This window comes from Corapipo altera, unplaced genomic scaffold (assembly GCF_003945725.1).
Source record: "Corapipo altera isolate COAL_440 unplaced genomic scaffold, ASM394572v1 50, whole genome shotgun sequence".
In the NCBI taxonomy this organism is placed as follows: Eukaryota; Metazoa; Chordata; class Aves; order Passeriformes; family Pipridae; genus Corapipo; species Corapipo altera.
In genome coordinates this window covers 7,270,642-7,289,416 of record NW_020884889.1, presented here as the reverse complement: position 1 = coordinate 7,289,416, position 18,775 = coordinate 7,270,642, and the positions used below count along the sequence as shown (strand labels likewise).

General features: G+C 45.8%; 1 protein-coding gene across 2 annotated transcripts; it reads right to left on the bottom strand.

The window, feature by feature from the left end:
* Positions 1-16,573, bottom strand: FAH (fumarylacetoacetate hydrolase). 2 transcript variants are annotated; one of them, XM_027644613.1, is made up of 14 exons: positions 16,374-16,571; positions 14,057-14,167; positions 13,302-13,423; positions 12,610-12,659; positions 11,026-11,116; positions 10,409-10,506; positions 10,092-10,144; positions 8,617-8,716; positions 7,792-7,922; positions 6,958-7,033; positions 6,303-6,349; positions 5,076-5,177; positions 3,892-4,009; positions 1-225 (listed from the first exon to the last, which is right to left on the bottom strand). In XM_027644613.1, the coding sequence occupies exons 1-14, from the start codon at positions 16,566-16,568 to the stop codon at positions 146-148; spliced, it is 1,374 nt and encodes a 457-aa protein (XP_027500414.1). In that variant the 5' UTR covers positions 16,569-16,571; the 3' UTR covers positions 1-145. The 2 variants fall into 2 exon arrangements, with proteins under 2 accessions (XP_027500414.1, XP_027500415.1); XM_027644614.1 differs by lacking the exons at positions 1-225; positions 3,892-4,009; positions 5,076-5,177 and adding an exon at positions 5,221-5,289 and having other exon boundaries at positions 16,374-16,573.
* Between the last annotated feature and the right edge of the window lie 2,202 nt (positions 16,574-18,775).

Here is an 18,775-nt window from a genome sequence, read left to right as displayed (position 1 = left end):
TTCATCTTTAAGATATTTATTGATAATTAAAAATAATAAGATTTCAATCACTCATATAAAAGTAATAAATCTGAGTAAAGCAGCGTGACTGGTAGAGGTGGGGGGGAAGAGCTCCTTCTCCTCAGATGTCACCTTACTCCAGCAATCAGGGATTTGACAGAGCTGGAAGGATTTTTCCCGAGCACTGGCCAAATCCCACGCGGAAGCCGTTGCCCTGGCAGTAACCTAGGGACAGAAAACAACAGACAGCTTGTTCTGTAAGGACAGCAGGATTTTACCAGGAATAAAAGTGAATAAAGGCATAAAGAGACCAAACCCAAGTGAAAACATATCAGAAATTCAATGAGGGGTAAAAAAAACCCAAACACCTGGAAGAGTTCAAGTAGCTCAGGGATATAAGAAAAAAAGAAGCACAAAATGTTAAACACAGCAATATGCAAGTTCAGTGAATTGATCAAAGAGCAAACAAGATATGCAATATTTCTGTTTTCAAACCTAACCTGGAGCACCATCAATCTAACTGGCAAAGCCATTTGCTGCCTCGCCCAGCCCTGTAATTAATCAAGTAAATCTGGATTCTCTTTCTGGAGCATTAGGACTGCTCTCGGGACATCAGGATGCCTACAGCCAGAAAGATGGTCATTAAACCTTGTCAAACAGCAGGACCTACCCTTGCAGAAGTTGTTTTGCTTTCTAAAATCAAGTGGTTTAGTTCCAGGAAAAACTCAGCATCTGAGTCAAAGTACTCATTTATCCTCTGTGACAGACGTGGAAGGTCTGCTGGCTGCTGCTGAACTCATGGGGCTGTGACAGAATCTCTGATCTGGGACAACTCAATATCTCTCTACTCCTGTGTGATGGAGGAGATGACACTGGGACGGAGATGCTGCAGCGCCTCTTGCTGCCACAGGCCAGCCAAGCTGCTCCAGAAACAGCATCCACCAGCAAAGCTGCAGGCAAGGCAGGGGAGGAGACACAGCCAGGGCCTTCTGGCCCATCTGGGAAGTCTGTTCTGGGAAGAAACAGCTAAGGAGACCTACTGTAGCTTTCTGCTACAACAGCTGATCAAAGGGAGGACACAAGTGGCATATGCTGGATTTTAAGGACTGATTTCATAGTTAGAGATGGATTTTCCTGATGGAATACATCAACCTTTCCTGCACGTGATAAGAAACAGCTGCCTTCAAGAGGCCAAGATGGAGCTAAACAGAACAGACCTTAACTCTAATTCCCATCCTTAGCACAGGTCAGTGGAAATCTCCTCCGAGGAAGAGGATGGGTGGGCTCAGGCTGCAGGGCAGCCAAAGTTATCGCAGCACAAGGACAGACCCTGCAGCTCTAACCCACGGTGCAGCTCTCACAGCCAGGCTGAAATGAAGTTTTCCCAAGGACAGCAGTGCCTGTACGTGCTTGTGTAAAGCCACAGACACCATCCCAGTGTCTGCCAGGTAATCCCCATCCATAAACAATACTGCAGTAAGGTGCTGTAAGGCTCAGCTCCGCTTCCATTTGTCCCATTAGGCTTCATTGCCAGCTTTCCTTTGAGTGCCAGCTTATTATTTCAGTCTAGTTTAGTTATTCCCGCTGTCAGCCACGATTTAAAGCAGCACCAAGGAGAAGCCCATTAAATAAAGCAAGCTCTGTGCTGCCAGCAGCCCTGGCCTGAGCTGTGTGTGTGCCAAGAAGCTACTGAGGGGTTTTTGCAGCTGGCTGCCACACACCACCAGCAGCCCCTCCCCTGCAGTGCTCCCTCCCTGACACACTTCTTGGGAGAAAGAAATATATTTCTCTCATTTTATGTGTTAGGTCTCTGAAATAGCTCCCACATGGCGAACAAGAATATGAGGCTGAAACAGGAAACTAAAAATGATGGGTTGGGCACTTGGAAGCACCTCGGGGATAAGATGGAATAGCACTAGCCCTGCCTCAAGAGTGCCTTAAGGCACTGGACCTGCCATACATCACTAAATAGGAGCAGATCCCAAACTGTCCCAGCAGACAGCCCCAGCAGCACCTGGCTCTTTGCAATGCCCTGACCACCACAGTCACAAACTGCTGCCAGTGTAAAATAGCCCAGCTGATCGATGAACATGAGACTGTCCCACTGGGCCCACAGTGCCTTCATCCAGGTCAACACCAGTGCCACTCTGCCATCTTTAATGGTTAAAGACATTCGGGATTCAAAGTATTTATGTAAGTAACACAGTTTGTTCTGGGCATAAAGAACAACATGGGTCATGGACCAGTCCCATTTGTCCCTGAGGTGGATCCCAATGGCAGCAGTTCCCAAACCACAAGGTGCTACTCACCAATAAGGACCATCAGCATGAACATCGAAAGGGATGTTCACCATACTTAACTGTATCCTAATTCAGGGCTCCTGGCATAGTTAGTGGAGGGAGATTGGCAACTTTGGAGGGCAGTGTGGCACTTGGAATTGCTGGAGGTGTCTCTGCACTGGATATATAGGAAGCCTGTAGACAGCAGTGTCAGATCCCCACACGTGTCAGCACGAGCAGTTGTGGGGTTGCTGGGAGGCTGAAGGATGTCAGAGGTATTGGGGACTCCTGGTTTGCATCATCTATGGCTCTGTCCAGTACCTCTCAATCTCCAGTTGTCTCAGCATCTCCCTCTGTAAAACTTGCAGCACCTCACAGAAACACAGTTTTCAAGGCTATTGCACAGGCTGCCAGGTGGGAGACACTGGGGCTCTGGCTGCAGCACCACCAAAACCACTCACAGAGCCACTGCTTGGGAGACTGGAATACGTACATTGCTTTCTTTTTTCATCACAGAAAAGTTCTTGGGTTTTGTTAAAAATCTTTCTGAAAAAAATGATAATATTAAACTGTTTTGTCAAAAATTCCAAAAGTCCTGGTTGGATTAAGAAGGCACAGGTATGTAGGCTCACAGTAGCATCACACCTTCAGGTTGCTGCACAGGCATTAGTCACTCACATTTTATCTGCCCTCAGTCACACCTGTTAGTGTTTTCCCATTGCTTGAGCCATTTGTTCCTGTGCAGACTATCTCTGATCACATCAGCAGGACAGAGCAGCTCAGAGCCAGGCTGGACCTCATCTGATGACACACAACATCCCACAAAACATTCCCTAAAAATTCAGTAAGCAACATAGCAAAGACATGCAGGCGTGAAACAAAAGTTTCTCATGACTGTTCTTGCCAAATATTTGCCACTTCAAAGCCATAAAGGGGTTGAAAAGAGGAAAGTTAAAAATACATTTGTTTTGCACTAGGTTTGGGTTAAAAAGAAGTAGGAGTGGGATTTAGATCACAAAACACCGTGGTAGATTTTAATTTACAAAATCCTTAGTTTATAGAGATGAAAACTAAAATCATGTCCCAGCATGAAATAGCTCTGAAGCAGAGCCCTTTCAGAGGGGAGCTGGTCAGCTGTTCTAGCAGGCTTCATGCTGTTTCCCACATATTTGATTTGCAACACACTTCATTGAAGATGCCTAGGCTACAAATGAAATATTATTTGCAAAATAACTTCTTTCAGCATTTGCTGAGCTCTGCTCTACATGCAAACTTGAACTGTGGTGGCAACAATCCATCAACTGCTTCTAGTCTCAGGGTATTTTCACCCTTAAGGGCGTGAAAAGCTCCATCATCCCCTTAGCACTCACACACCAGCATAGCAAGAGCCTTAAATACTTAGCAAAGCCAACAACCTCATCTGGAAAGCATTTATGGCAGGGAAATTTCTATCCACCTGCTTTTGCCTCCTGGCAGGTAGGATGGAAACAACTGTGCTTGCATGGCAGGTATGTACAGAACAGCCCATCTCTGCACCAGGTGCTTGCCCTGCTGGGATCAATCCATGGAACTGTGTCCTTGATGCAGTGTAAGAGCAGTTATCCACCAGTACCTGTCAGAATGATTTCATCTCCGTCCTGCAGGAATTTACGAGACTGTCCACTGCCAAGAGGGATTTCTTTTGTTCCATTCCAGGACAGCTCCAGCATGGAGCCGAAGCTCTCTGGCTCCTGCAGCAAGAGATTGTAAACAAATTAACAACTTTTTAGTATCTCTCCTGCTGTTCAGCTACTTGCTGCTGGGACCAGACACACAAGTATGTTACCTCTAAGGAACGGAGTGCTGCTGTTGATTTAATTCATTGACACATTGGCTTCTTTCCCTGCCTTTGCATTTTAATTGCTTGCTGGCTATCAGCAGTGATGTTTACAGCTGTTATCTGGTGCATTTAACACAGTGCTCAACCCTGTAAAAGCAGTTTGGGTCTGCCACAGCAAGAATGGAAACAAATGGAGGAGACTTCTACAAATCCATCGCTTTTATGTGGTCACGTTTCAGATTTTTAATTACATTTTGTTCTTCAAAAGAGCAAAGCTGGCGAATGTTTGTGAATCTCTAATGTCATTCTGACAGTACAATAGCTAGAAGATTCAAAAAGCACATGAGAAATGCTCAAAATGGAAGTACAGGCATCCCATCTTGAAAACAACTTACCTGAGGCTGTCTTTTGAGACAGCATGTACAGGATTTGTATTTGGTGTTTCAGAAAGTGTGAGTTACCCATAAATTGCAACAATCGCCCATATGGCAGTACAAGGGGAATAACAGCTTGTGAAGTTAGCTCCAACTTCACTGGAGAAACTAAAAGTTATACCCGTGCACCTTTTACATTCTTAGCAGAAATACCCTCTCTGAAGGTAGAAATACCCTTAGCAGAAATACCTTTAGCAGATATACCCTTAGCATACCCTCTATGCATTTCATAGAGGGTAAATGGGCTCTGTGGATGCTTGGCCACAGAAATTAATTTGCATCTATTGTAAAACAGTTATTAGGGAAAGGAATACAGGAGAGGCTAAAAACCAAACACCAATTAAAAAAAAGAAAAACAAAACTGAAAACTCTTCACAGTGTGATTTTGGGGCTACCAAAGCAGCAGCAGATCAAAGTGCCTGGGAAAGAACTGCAAATAGTTCCGTGGCTGCTCAGATCAGCCAGGATTCTGACCCAAGCCCTGCTCAGCTGGTTCTGGATCACTTACCAGCTGCCAGTGATTGTCACTATTTAAACACTTACAGGTCCACTGATGGTGCCAGAAGCCAGGAGATCTCCAGGTCTGAGGTTGCACCCATTGATGGAATGATGAGCCAGCTGCTGTTTCATGGTCCAGTACATGTGCTGGAGGAAGCAGGAAGAGGATGCTAAAGCAATGAGGGACAAACCTCTCTGGTGTGCCACTAGGCTATGCAAAATATATTGCATTCTCGGGATGATGCTGGTAAGACTGTCCCAAAAGGAAAAATTCTCTCTTTAATCAGTAACCTTCAACAACCTAAAAGCAACATCCACAGTTACTTAGTAACTGCATTCTGAGCAGTTATGTGGCCTGGCTGACAGCATTTATAAAACACATACTTTAACATGGAATTTAGTTCCCTAAAATTTCCCTTTTTTCAGCTGGATGTGATTTTCCCTTTTCTTCTTCCTCTCTAAGGCCAGCACTACTGACCCAGGCTCCACGATTAAGTCCAGTATTTTAATGGCTTTACAGAAAAATCTCCTTATTACTGTTTTGCTGACTACTGATTTACTGATTAAGGTAATTACTATGCAAAGAACCAAATATGAATATGAAATTGATTGAGAAATGCTGCAGCTGGCACACAGATCTCCTGGCTTCAATCAGTGGGCAGAGGCAGAGCTGCCACACTGCCCACAGAGGGGCCGGGGCAGACCCAGGCTGGCAGCAGTGAGTTGCATCTAAATTAGAGCTGTGGCTGCAGAGCTGTATTGCACCTTGACAAGCCAAGAGGCAATTCCCTCTCCCTGTGAGCCCTCTGCTCCCACTGCCAGATGGGCACATAACTCAGGATGCTCTGAGCACCCCAAACCAAGCACTGGAAAGAGCTGCCCCCTTCCTCAGTGCTTGAGCACCCAGGAGGTTCCATCTCACAGGGGTGAACTATCACCACCCTCCAACCTTTTCCCTCTGTCTCCTGTGCAGATACACACCAGGGTGGATCTTCAGCTGCATTGGAACAGGCTGCCCAGTGAAGTGGTGGAATCATTACCACCCCTGGAAGTGTTCAAAAGGCGTGTGGGTGTGAGGGACATGGTTTAGTGGTGGACTTGGCAGTGGGGGGTTAACATCTGGGCTCAATGATCTTGGAGGTCTTTTGCAACCTTAGTGATTCCATAATTCTATTTTATAGAATTGCAAAAAACCAGAATTTAAAACTGCCTAAGGCTGGAGCCAATGGCATCAGCAAGACTGCAAACAAACAAAACATACTGGAGTCTTACCTTGAAATTGGATCTGCATATAGTAGTTGGTGTGTTCATTCCTTCTCCTGCAGAAAATAAGGAGTAAGAAAGAGAGAAGCAATTTGTTTGTGTTGGATGAATGATGTTGGAGTCTTTTATTTTACACATGGATGGAGACTTCTTTTATCATTGTAATCCCTAGTGAGAAACCAGTAATAACGTTTTTTATTGCTACAGAGACCAGTATTTCATAGAAAACAAGTGGGGTTTTCCGATGGATAGCACTGGAGTAGCATCAAGCTGCTCATTTTCTATTCTCTGCTCTCCTACAGGAGCAACACCTGGACCTAGCAGTCATCAGGGCCATGAGCTGGGGTCTGAGCTGGATTGACATCTGGATCCCACACACATGTGCACTTTCCATGCCCCACTTTCCCCTGCTCCTGCAAGGAGACCCCACAGGGACCCTCCTCATCAAAAGCCGACCATCTGGGAAGGCATTCCCTCCTTGGCACATTGCTGCATGGCCAATGGGGAGCAAGAACAGCTTTGCCTCTTTCTCTGACAGAGGCAATCTGGGTAAAGATGGAAAAGAAGGACTGTGTAACCAAGAGCAAAGTGACTGAACGATGTGGTGATTCTGCCGTCCTCAACTGGCAATTTCAGCTTTGTAACCCACTCAGCTTTGCCATACCTTTAATAGCAACAAAGAGATTGATGTCAAAAGTGTAGGGTTCTTTATCCTGAAGGTAGGGCAGTGGCTTGGGATCCTAAAAGCACATAAAAGGCATCACAGTCTAAACAAACAGAAAGGAAAAATTCCACAAGCCACTCAAGAGACTTTTTCTTTACCCAGCCTGTGCTGCCCACCCCATTCATTTCACTGTTCTTACTGCTCAGGTTATCACTTTGACTGGTCTCATGAACACACATAAAAAGATCTTTCTGAGTAGATAGGATATCCCTACAATCTGATTCCTTTTTCTGCACATGGGCTCCAAAAGCCACCTCCATCATTTCAGCACGGGTATTAGCCCAAAACAGAGTGCTAAGCACACCTTTGCCCTGTGCCAGCACAGAGAAGATGGTGAGGTCTCTGCAAGACTCTCTGTTACCCTTTCCAATTTAACTAAACATTTACATAATGCAGACAATTGGAAATGCTTGAACAAAGTGTTTTGGCTTGAGTCCACCCTCTCTCCATTGCCTGCTGGATGCTCAGTGCTACCAAAAGAAGATCTCTGATCAGTTTATTTTCCAGGTGTTTTAAAGGAGATGATTTTTCTGCCCTTTTAAAACAGGATGACTTAGGGCACCATGTTCCAGGGCCAGTGACATCACTGAGCACTTGAACTCACGGGGCCCTGGTGCCTTCATATGTTCTGAAGCAGAATCACACTTGTAAACTCCATGAAGACAATGCCTGGCATTTATACAGCTCAGTGATTTCCACTGATGGGACCTTCCAGCTCTGCTGACATTTATCTACCACTGCTTTTCCTTTATTTCAACCCTTTGTCCTGCTAACCTGGACAGGGTTTGGCAACACAAATGGCATGAGAGCTTCCATGGTAACAACCCACGGAGAGATGGTTGTGCCAAGGCTCTTGCTCAGGAAGGGACCCAGAGGAACGTATTCCCACTTCTGGATGTCACGGGCTAGGAAGAGAAAATTCAAAGCAGTTAAATGTATCCTAGGAGTTGCACAGCCATCAGACCTGTGAAAGAGTAACATGAATCAGAAATGTTACCCCCACCCTTTTCTAGCCACTGTGCCCAAATCCTAATTTCAATCCGTCCCTTTTGGACCTTCAACCTCATTTTCTTTGACCAGCAAGATTAGGAAGAAAAGTCAGTAATAAGTAAAATAAGTCAGGCCATCCCCATATAACCAGTATTTTTATCTCCAGTTTAATTAATGCTTTTACACCCAGCTAATGGTCTTTGCCAGTCAGAGGGCCAATTTCAACCAGTTAAATCTTTGTAGAGACTGAGGGATTTGTGATTGCCAAATCCTTTTCCTTCTCCTGACACTGAAATCAATCACCATCCTTGGAATCACCATCCTCAGGGCTGCTCTATCCCTGCCCAGAAGAAACTAGACTGATATTAGCTCTTTTATAAGCAAATAAATCTTCATTAGGCAGCAATTTCTGGTTCTACTGATTGATTGAAGACGGATTAATATAGACACTGAGAAATATAGACAGCACTTCATTTTCATCCCTTCCAACTGTACCCAGTGGTTTCAAGGATCGCTATTCTACTATCAAAATATGTAATTTATCCTTCTCTAAGGTTTCTCATGACACTGTAACCCCCTCTCCAGGCAGACTCCTGCAGCACTGGTTACCACTCCAGTCGTTCATAAGGACCATCCCAAAGATGTGCTCATGGGCTTTGCTGATAGGAATTGGCTCCCCATACTTGTTTCCAGGACCTACAAAGAATGCCTGAAATTGAAAAGCAACACACTGAGGTTTTTTAAGCCAAAAATCCTTACTGCACAGAGGATTACAGGCACCAGCAACAGAGGCTGGACAGGATGGGCTGTGCATTTCCCATATACATTTAGAAAAAACTCGTGGCCTACTCCCTCTTTCTTCCCCTCCATGAAGCGGGCAGGCTTGATTTACTTAAGAACATTGTGTTGCTAAGAGACAGGCATTAAACAAGGGCACGATGTTGTCAAAACGAAGGAGTGAAAAACAGTCCCTCCTAATTACAATCCGGATGCAGAACAGGTTTGCCCACTGAAAGGACTCTGCCGCAGACAGTGAACAGGAAAGAGTTTAAAAGCATCTGAGGAAATGCTGAACCTGGCTGGAGCCTCTTGTGACAGTGGAGAAGAGGAGGCAGATGGAGAAATGTGACCACTAAATAAAACAGGTCATGAACTGGGTGCCTGTACTCGCTCCCTTAGGAAATGTACAGTCAGAGCACATGGCGGAGGATTCTATAGGGAATAAGTTGTCTCTTTCTGCCAACAATATGGAAGTTTTTTCTTCTGCTCTCGCAGCAGCTGCCAGTAAAACTCAGGCTGCAAAGCAGAGGTACAGCAGCACCACAGGTACCCCACTTTATGGGGTTGCTTCCCCCTTTGCAGCACTGATTTACAAAGCACACAGTATTAAAGGCTTTCATTTCATTTTTAGTACAATTTGCCTCAACATCACACTTCTTTCATTTTTTTTTAAGAGGAAAGATGGGGAACAAATCATATAAAAATTATATAAATCATTAAAATTACATAAATCTTAATGAATACAACTCTCCCTTCTGGACCACACTAAATCACAAGACACTGTGCCTTCCAAGCATGTTTTGTTACAACATCCACAGCACAGGTTACATCTTTCCAGTCAGGAGGACGAGGAGTTTGAGTCACACGCCCAAGAACCCAGGGCTTCCTCTGCTCTAGGCTCAAGCCTGTACTTTCAAAACTCACAGGGTCCATTGAAAGATCCTGCTGTGGTGCAGAGGTAGCTGCTAACCAGGTAACAGGCTCTGGTGTCTGATAAAAGAAATTCTGCCTGCCTTCTACCAGACTGCTGTGCTGGTGCTCAGGTTGGGGCAGTCGAGCCATTTCCAGCCTGGAAGCTGTATGAGCAAACCTCCCAGTAAGCTAATGCACCCTCATCCTCATCAGAAGGGAAGCTTTTCTCCACAGAACTCTTTACTGCCTGCCACACAAACTGCTCAGAGGGGAACACAGGAATGGACCTTATAGGACATTCAGTTTAGAAGAAGCTAAACCCACCCTTTCTTCCCTGTTTCTATTTTAATGTTTTTCAAGTGGTAAGGAAAAAAAACCCAAACCCATCTCACCATTTCTAACTCGATATCCAGACGTTTACAAGCACCAAACACTGGAGGTTTATCTGTAGGTAGGAGAAAGAGTATTTTACATCAGGAAGGCAGGTAGGGAAATAGATGTAATGAGAAGAAACAGAGCAGCTGGTGCTGCCTGGCATAGAAAACACAAGATGGACTTAACCCACGGCTTTCTCTTGACCTGACCCAAGGCCGGGCTTTAGACAAGGCCTCCCAGACCCTTCCTCTCCACTACTCTGTGATGTGGAGGAAAAGTAGAAAAAAAAAAAAAAAAAGTAAGAATCCACATTAAAATCCTACCATGGACTCACCATTGTCAGGTTTCATTTGTCCCACAGGTCTCCGGATGGGCGTCCCAGACACCACAACAGATGATGCCCGGCCGTGATAACCAACAGGTAAGTGCAGCCTTGTGAAAGAGCATCACAGAGCATGGTTAGCTGTGTACCAGAGCAGCTTTTTGAGGTGGAAGCACCGTGGGGTTGTGAGGTACAAAGAGAGAGATCTGCAAAGATGGGCATGATCACTGGCACCTTACTTACTCTGATATAAAGACATGAGTGAACTGTAATCCAAAGCCATGTAGCAGTCAAGGCACTTCAGTGCCACTGCTCCAATTAATTCCTTAGAGCTTAAACCCTGCTTTTTTGTCACTCAGCAAAAACTAATTTCTTAGGTAAATCTGTCTTTGAACCAGGGGACTGCAGGGTAACTGGTGTGGCTGCTGCAACAAAATGCAGTGCACTTGGGTGAGGCTGGGGACATGTGAGGTTCAGTTCTGGTATCAAATTCTTGACTCTGTTCTCATCTGCTATGAACTGAAATCAGAACATTCCTGAAAAACTACTCAGATCATTAAAAATTTATATATACATAGAGATAAGCCTGAAAAATAATTCTGCACTAGAGAAAAATCTAAGCTACCCACCAGTTTGGCATCAGAGCGTTCTCCTTCCCCCTGAACATGATCCCAACGTTTGTGGCATGTTGGCGTGAAGAATAGAAGTCAGTGTAATCTCCTGCATGAGAAGAAAACCATAAAATAGGGATCAATGGCAGGAAAGTCCCTCATCTGCTGGGGGGCTAAAGCACATCATATGCTGCTGGCAATGAAAAGAGCAGAAAAGGAGAGAGCGAGAGTGCTGGGTATGGTCATGTAATTACAGCATGAAGGGGTGATTAACAGTTTACCTATAAATTATGCATACAAAAATGGCTTTTTTTTTTTTTTTTCAGTAGATAAGAGAGGGAGCAGCACAGGACATAAAGCAGCAGCCCCCTTTCAGAGACAAGGCAATTCCCAGTGCTTTTCCTCTTGCCGGTGGTACCCCGTGGAGGGACTCGGCTGATAGTCAGGACATCTGCTGCCCTCTGCTGCCATCCTTGCAAACAGCTCCCACCCTTCAGAACCACGGGAAAACGGAGGAAATGGGGGGAAAACCTCAAATTAGGAGGATGCATTTTCATTACATTGTTTTGTGAGCTCAGTAAGTTATCCTGCAGCTCCAGGAGGATTCAGCAGTAAGTTATCCCCTGCAGTTTCAACCTTCCAGCAGAGGATCCAGCCATTCACGACAAGCAAGAACCACGCACAGAGCAGAGCTGCAGGTAAGTGTTGTGGAATCCTAAATTCCTTGTATCTCCAAGACACAGCCTCGTCACACTGCCAGGGCAGTGCTCTGTTCCCAGCACTCATGAGAGACAGGAGTCAGCAATTTTTTGACAAGACATATTGAACCTGTAAAGCTATTTTCAGGGAGGTATCATACCTGTGGGAACTCCACATGGTTCCTTTGGGACAGGCTAGGCTTTGTCCCAAACCAGGCTGTGCTCCATGGAAGTCAAAAGCCCAGTGGGAACAGAGTTGGATGGGAAATGGGCAAGTTCACATCCTTGCTCCTATGAAGGTTAAGCCCTCAAGTGACTTTGATCAAGTTGGTTTGGGTCCAAATATAAATTTCTGTTAGAAACAGGAAAATGTTTATATCTCTACATGAATATACTAATTCCAAAGCATTCCATGGCCTCATGGGAGTGGTGGTAAGATCTGGGATGCAGAGTAATGGTCTGGGAGTAGAAACTCATTCCTGTTTATGATGCCATGCTGGAGTATCTGCCTTGAAAAATTTTGCAAGACCTGAATTATTTTCTGATGGCAAAAGGGAAAATTGTTGGAAACTGAACAAGTGTTTCCTGCCTGGCCGTAGTCACAAAGGCATCACAAAGGTAATCCAATCTGATGACAGGAGTTATGTACCACCAGACAACCCTGATTTAGTGGAAATTGCGTCCAGGAATCTTCTGGCTGCTATTGAGCTTCCCCAGGCTTTTATTCTTGTGCCACAGACAGCACCTACCTTTCATTATGTGCAATAATCTACTTCTGGCTGCTGCAGAACCCATTCCCTGTCACAGCTATGATCTGACTGTCTGAGCAGGCTGGAAATAAAGCAGCTTGTCTGTGCAGGAGCAAAGGGCAGTGCTGAGGAGCCCTTGGCTGCGGGGAACTCACCGATGTGGGCGGGCAGGTGCATCGTTGCAGAAGCTTGAGGTACGAACGCTCTGAAATGAAAAATGACGCCTTCAGCTCTCAGAAAACTTGCAACTTTCACCTGTAAGAAGCACGTAAGAGACCGACTTGCTCTCCCAGCTCCTTCCTTAATTTAGTTTGCAAAGCCTTGTAGCAAAAAAACCTTGCAGAAAAATCTGATGACTGCACAAGCTTGTAACTTGAGATGGTTACAGCCGAAAGGAGCATCTGTCAGTGGGAGTGGGAAGGGGGGCATGCCTGAGGCCAGCTGGGTTTCCAAGGGGCACAGAGAAACACCCTGTGCCTCTGCTGCGTGGGCAGGATGATTTCATGGGATGTGGCTCTTGAGGTGGCCGATCTGAACTTCTGGCACCGGTCTGGGAAGGTTCAACCGAGGTTCAACCTCACTTCTGCACATGTGTGCCTAAATCCCCCAGGGAGGAACAGCTCCTGCTGGCTGTCAGGACAGGCACTTGCACCATTTAAAGTATCACTCCAGACAAGAGTCTGGAAGATATGGGGTTAATGAACATACATTTTCCATCAGCATAGCAAGGAGCAGAGCACAGTCCTCCCCTCCTGCCCCTAGGCCACTGCACTGCCCCAAGTCTGAAGCCAATCTGTGACCACAGCTGGAAGCTCACCATTCTTGCAGCTTCACTCTGCTCCCTCACCTTCTCCGCAGCTCCGTGTTGTCCCTCAGGGTGGGCTCTCCAGCCGACAGCAGCCTCTGGAGTGAAGCCCTCGCCTCCATCCACGCCGGCCGGCCCAGCCCCATGAAGGCGTTCAGGGTGGGCTGGCAGAGACACAGAGGTGGGGCAACAGGGAAAAGACCATGTTTTGTTCATCCTTCATGAAGATGTCCTGCACTCCTATCCGAGTGTTGGATGCCTGTGGCCAGGGTTATGCAGCAGTGGCTGCCTAAATCATCTGTCCCACCTCTTCATGACTGCCTACACCCCCATTCACCCCTCACAAGTCCTCTGCAGCAGGACCTGCTGCATGTTTGCATCACCCCATCCTAACACACCACTTCAGGCCTTGGTGGCTTTGATATCTCAATCAGCTGTAACCAGATGTCATTTATATTTACCTTTACCCTTAACACAACCTCCCTGTCATTAATATCCCATCCAATTCCTTGCCATGAAGTGTTGAAGGCACAAGTAGGATTGAATTGACATTAAGGCTTTGTGTCAGACCCCTGCATTGCCAAAGGCTGGTGACACTTTCACTGAAAACGCCCTTTGGACCCCCAGTGCCCCAGCTCTCCTTCCTGTCACACCTGTGATGGTTTTCCCTAGAGCAGAACCTGCCTGACAACACATTTCTAGTTCACGTTCATTATCTCACCACAAGTTGCCAGAGTCCCTTGCGGAACATTTCTAAAATGTGTGTGGAAATTAGAAGAATAGACTCTGATAAATACCTGGTCAAAGACGTGCTGATGTTTGGCAAGAGCTGGTCCATTGAAAAGATGTTTAATGACGCTGAGATCCAAAATCTGGTCTCCAATCGCTACCCCAAGCCTGTGCCGAGGCTGCAAAGCAGCAAGAAGAGGGGGGAAGAGAAGAAGAGATTATGCTTGTAGCCAAAAATTCTCCAAAGAGGGTATGGGGGAAGACAGTGACCACAGTGCATTTAATCCATCTGGGACAAGGGTCTGATGCCACGACAATAGGCCATTAAGAGCCAGTCTATGAGTCTGGCTGCTGAAAAACATCTATGGGCAAAGCATCATTGCAGACTTCTGGCAGACCTTGAGAGGTGGAAGACAGCCTCAGCTGGGGAAAGGACAGCACAACAAGCAGAACTTTCTCTCCCTTTCCCCCAGAAGTATTTGCCCACCCTTCATTAATGACAAGCATTGCAGAGTAAGCCTACACATGTGAAGTAGCCAAATGCTATCGCCCCTTTTACAAGTGAGAAACTGAAGCACAGACAGACTATGGGCAGGATGGATCCCATCCCTATAACCATGTAACAGGAGAGAGAAACAGGCATTTCTGCACCCCAGCTCCTTCCCAGAGGGCCACGGGTGCTCTGGACCGCCCTGACGACACCAGGCACGCAGAGCGCCTTGCTCAGGCACGTTGTTTCTGTACCACATGGGACGAGGCTGCCCTGCACCACCCATCCTCACACCACCATGGCATGCGAACCCCAGCCTAGATCCTCCCTTCAGGAACAGAGAGGAAGGGTGGGTTGTGGCTGCACTGGCTGGACAGATGCAGCCCAAGAGACAAAGCCCCCGTTCATCCCCGGCGCGTGCGGAGCCGGCGGTGCCGGCGGGGCAGCAGCACGGACGGACCCACGGCAGCTCCGCCGCAGCTGCGTGGGGCTAAAAAATGCAGACAAATTTCAATTATTTGTGTCTACGGGCAAATAAAGACAAACTAGTCACAGTCACTCTGAAAACAAGCTCACCAAAATAACCACCCGTGCTATTAAACCTGGGGTTTTTTTAACCTTTAATTTCTAAACAAGATTCCAAGTGTGGTAGTAAGTATTTATTCAGCAAACATTCCTGCAGAAGAAAAAACTAAAGGTCACGTCAGGTTAATTTGTAACTGGGATAGTCAGGAATGACATCAATTGTTTTACCCTGAAATCATTAAAACATTGGGCTACTTTTAGAATGTTATTTTCCTAAATAATTTCCGTAAGTCCTTGCCTGTCTTGTCACAGGGTTTGAGTGAAGATGTTTTCTTCAAGTAGTTATTGAAGAAGGCAGAAAAATAATCCAACCTTGCTAGATAACAGCACACACATCTAGGAGGAGATTAAATGAACCATCTCAGTTTTATCTTTAGAAAATACCACATCAGAAAACACAATCTTATGGTTTAAATTTTTTTTTTTTTTAAACCTGCCCAGATAAGCAGCAGAAACCAGGAGGTAATCATGAAGTTTCCATGAGCAATGATAAATAAATTCTCTGCTTTTTCCTTCCAAGATGCAGCTCTTGGCATGTTTCCTTTTCTCCGGGAGGACTCATGTCTGGGCCTCCATCCCATCAGGCACTTGGAGGTGTGAGGTTCAGCCTAGCTGGGCTCAGTATTCATGAAAATAGAAACTGGGAGCTACCTTTTTGGCAGAAAGGTGAACCATGTATGTGATCATAAATACCAGATCTGAAGCTGGCTCAACCTGTAGCCTTTGGGCACAGCTATAAACGTAACACACTTGCACATGTTTAACACAGCACTGCATAAACATGCCCAGTAAAACACAACAGGTCAGCTGCAAAAACAGATAAAACATACATTTGGTGCCCTGGTTGAATGCTTTGGCAGCCACTAACCAAACTCACTAAGAGCAGTATTTAATGTGGTTTCTTAAGGGTGACATTGTCATTACAATCAGTCACAAAAAAGATGAGGGATTGAGCTAAAAAAACTGAGTGTGAACTGTGCTGTGCCTCTACATAGGGAGTGAGAGGATCAAACAGCTTTAATGATTTCACAGAAGTGGTCAAACACACAAAACCTACCACACATATTAGCCAAAGTACTTCTCGTCACTATTAACACCTCTCATTTCTTTTGTGCAGTTTTAAAGAAGATGACATCAAAATAATCACACAAGGAAATGCAGCAGCTACAGCTTTGCTGATAAGCCAGGAAGGCTTCGCAAGTGTCTCCAGCTGGGAAGTTTTCCTTTCTCCCAGGATGCCGGGAAATTGTGCTCTCTCATAGCCCTGGAACAGTTACAACACCCCAAGGACAAACTTTGCTGTTACTCACCTCCTCCTTAGTGGAGAAAACCCCGTAGGGGAGATTTTGGAGAGAAAAATCCGAGTCCTTGTCTACCTGGATGAAAGACATGCTGAACACTGAGCACTCCCTGCTCACGGATGACAGCACCCACCTCCCGGGTGCTACACGCCTTCCGAGGAGGAAGATCCCCTCCAGGTGTTGTAGCCCAGGGCAGGAAAGCATCAAATCCCACCCTCTGTCCTCAGACACAAACCAATCGCTGCTCAGTCGCCATCCCACCCCTCTGTCTGCTCCCCTGGCAGGTTAATCAGTGCCAGAGCTTTGCCTGAGTCAGCAGCTGTTGATTGCTCCCAGCCAGGCAGTGACCCTGGGGAAACAGGGTCTCCCTGCCCACAGTTACCTTTCCTGCAGGCATTCAGAAGATGTGTAGATGTGGCACTTGATTTAGGGGTGGACTTGGCAGCGCTGGGTTAACTGTTGGACTGGATGATCTGGGAGGTCTTTTCCAACTTTAATGCTTCTACGATTCTATAAACCCTCACATGAAACTGAGGTCTTCCTGAAACGGGTACCTTGCTGTGGGTGAAGGATGTGACCAGACAGCTCCAAGACCAGAGGGAAACCCACTCATTTACCTTCTGAGGGGTCACTTATGTGCCAGGATGCTGGTGAAATGATTATGCCCACGCTGAGCAGTTCTCCCACGAGGAGCTCAGCAGTCCTTGAAGTTGGACAATTCACACCCGAAACTGCACTTTGTGTGTATTTTAGTTTTGCAGTGCTGCACCTCTCTGAGTCCTTCCACTTTCCCCAGATAGTTCCAGCAGCTTAAAACCAGAGATAAAAGTGCAGCCAACCATAAAGACCAGGGAGGCCGATCCTTCTGCTTCCAGTCCTGACTTTCTCCCACCTGCAGGAGAAAATCCACCCATTTTCAGAAGTAGAAACCACTGAGGGAAATATCCTTGAAATTAGAACTAAATAGCAAAGACCACCTATTTCCAATAAAAAATTAGATATTCGTGACTGCCAAGCCAAGGCATTGGTTTCCTGCTCAATTTTTTTTTTTTTGGCAGTCATCAGAAGAAATGCATAAAGTTTTACAGCCAGAGATTTGTGCAAGATGATACAACAGCACCCATGACAGCCCATCTGTGTCAGCCACTCACTAGTGGCTCACAAGGTGCTGTTTAAAAGGGGTTCTTCTTTAAATAATACGACACATAGCACAAACTTGGGGAGAATTTCCTGTGAAGTTCCTGTACCTAAGGTACAACTCCATTCCACTGGCTGTTGGAATTATTTTAAACACAGTGAAAATGTTTCATAGCAACATTGGAGGATTTGGGTTATAGAACCTGCTTATTCCAAAAATGAAGCAAAACCACATTGAAAGCGTGTTCCAAAACACCCTGTCCAATGTGAGAAGACATTTACTCAAGCATTTTGTAGTGTGAATATGCTGGTGTTAATTAAAATGTTAACCTGCTAACCTCGAGCTGATGACACAAAATACAGAATGAGAAGCAGATCAGCCACCAGGATAACACAGAGCCAATGCCAAAGCAAACAAACATGACACGCAATTCTCAGGTGTCAGGGAAAGGTGGATTTCCAGTCCAAATGCAAGTTCATGCATCAGGAGCATATACTCTTTCCATACTCTTAACTCTGAGAGACCTGCACAAGCCAGGCCAAAGGAGGTTTGCTAGATGGCTTGGAGAAGGACAGGTGTGGAAGCAGACCTGCCTCACTGTGGGCACTGCCAGGAAAGGATCCTGCAGGCACAGCTCCATTTCCTGCAGTGTGATCAGGAGCCAGAGGTTGTTGCTTTTTAACAGGTGGTGGTAAAGGTAGTGTGTGAATTCCAAAGGCAGTCACTTTTGTTGTATCATTTCTTTTTTCAGTCTCTCAGACACCAGAAAATACAAACATCACTCACTTTCCCCTCATCGTGAAATCTCTGGTGTCTCCACTCTGCTTGGCCCAGGAGTATCAGTCATGTCCAAGGCAGATTGGTGGGGAGGGTGCACAGGGGAGAGAAAAGGACACACTCAGGAAAAGGGAGAGACCAGAAAAAGGGAAGAGGGAGAAATCAAAGTGGATTAGAGAATAGGGAAGTAGCAAAAGAGGAATCCAAACAAACACCCACCAAAGATGATGCTGCTGCTCTTCCACGGTCTGTGCTGTGTAAGAGGAAGTGTTCTGAGGAAACACAGGATCTCTGACCCCTGATAAGCCAGGCCATTACTGAAACTTGCCAGTCAGAGTTATTTATTCCTTCCTTTATAAAACCCATGTGCTCATAGATTATGGTTACAACATTTTTGCAAGCACAAGCTGCTTCATTTATTATTGGGTCTTGCAGATTACTTTCTATAGCTACCAGAGAAAGCTCCTTCTGCTGCACAGTTTATATCCCAAATGTA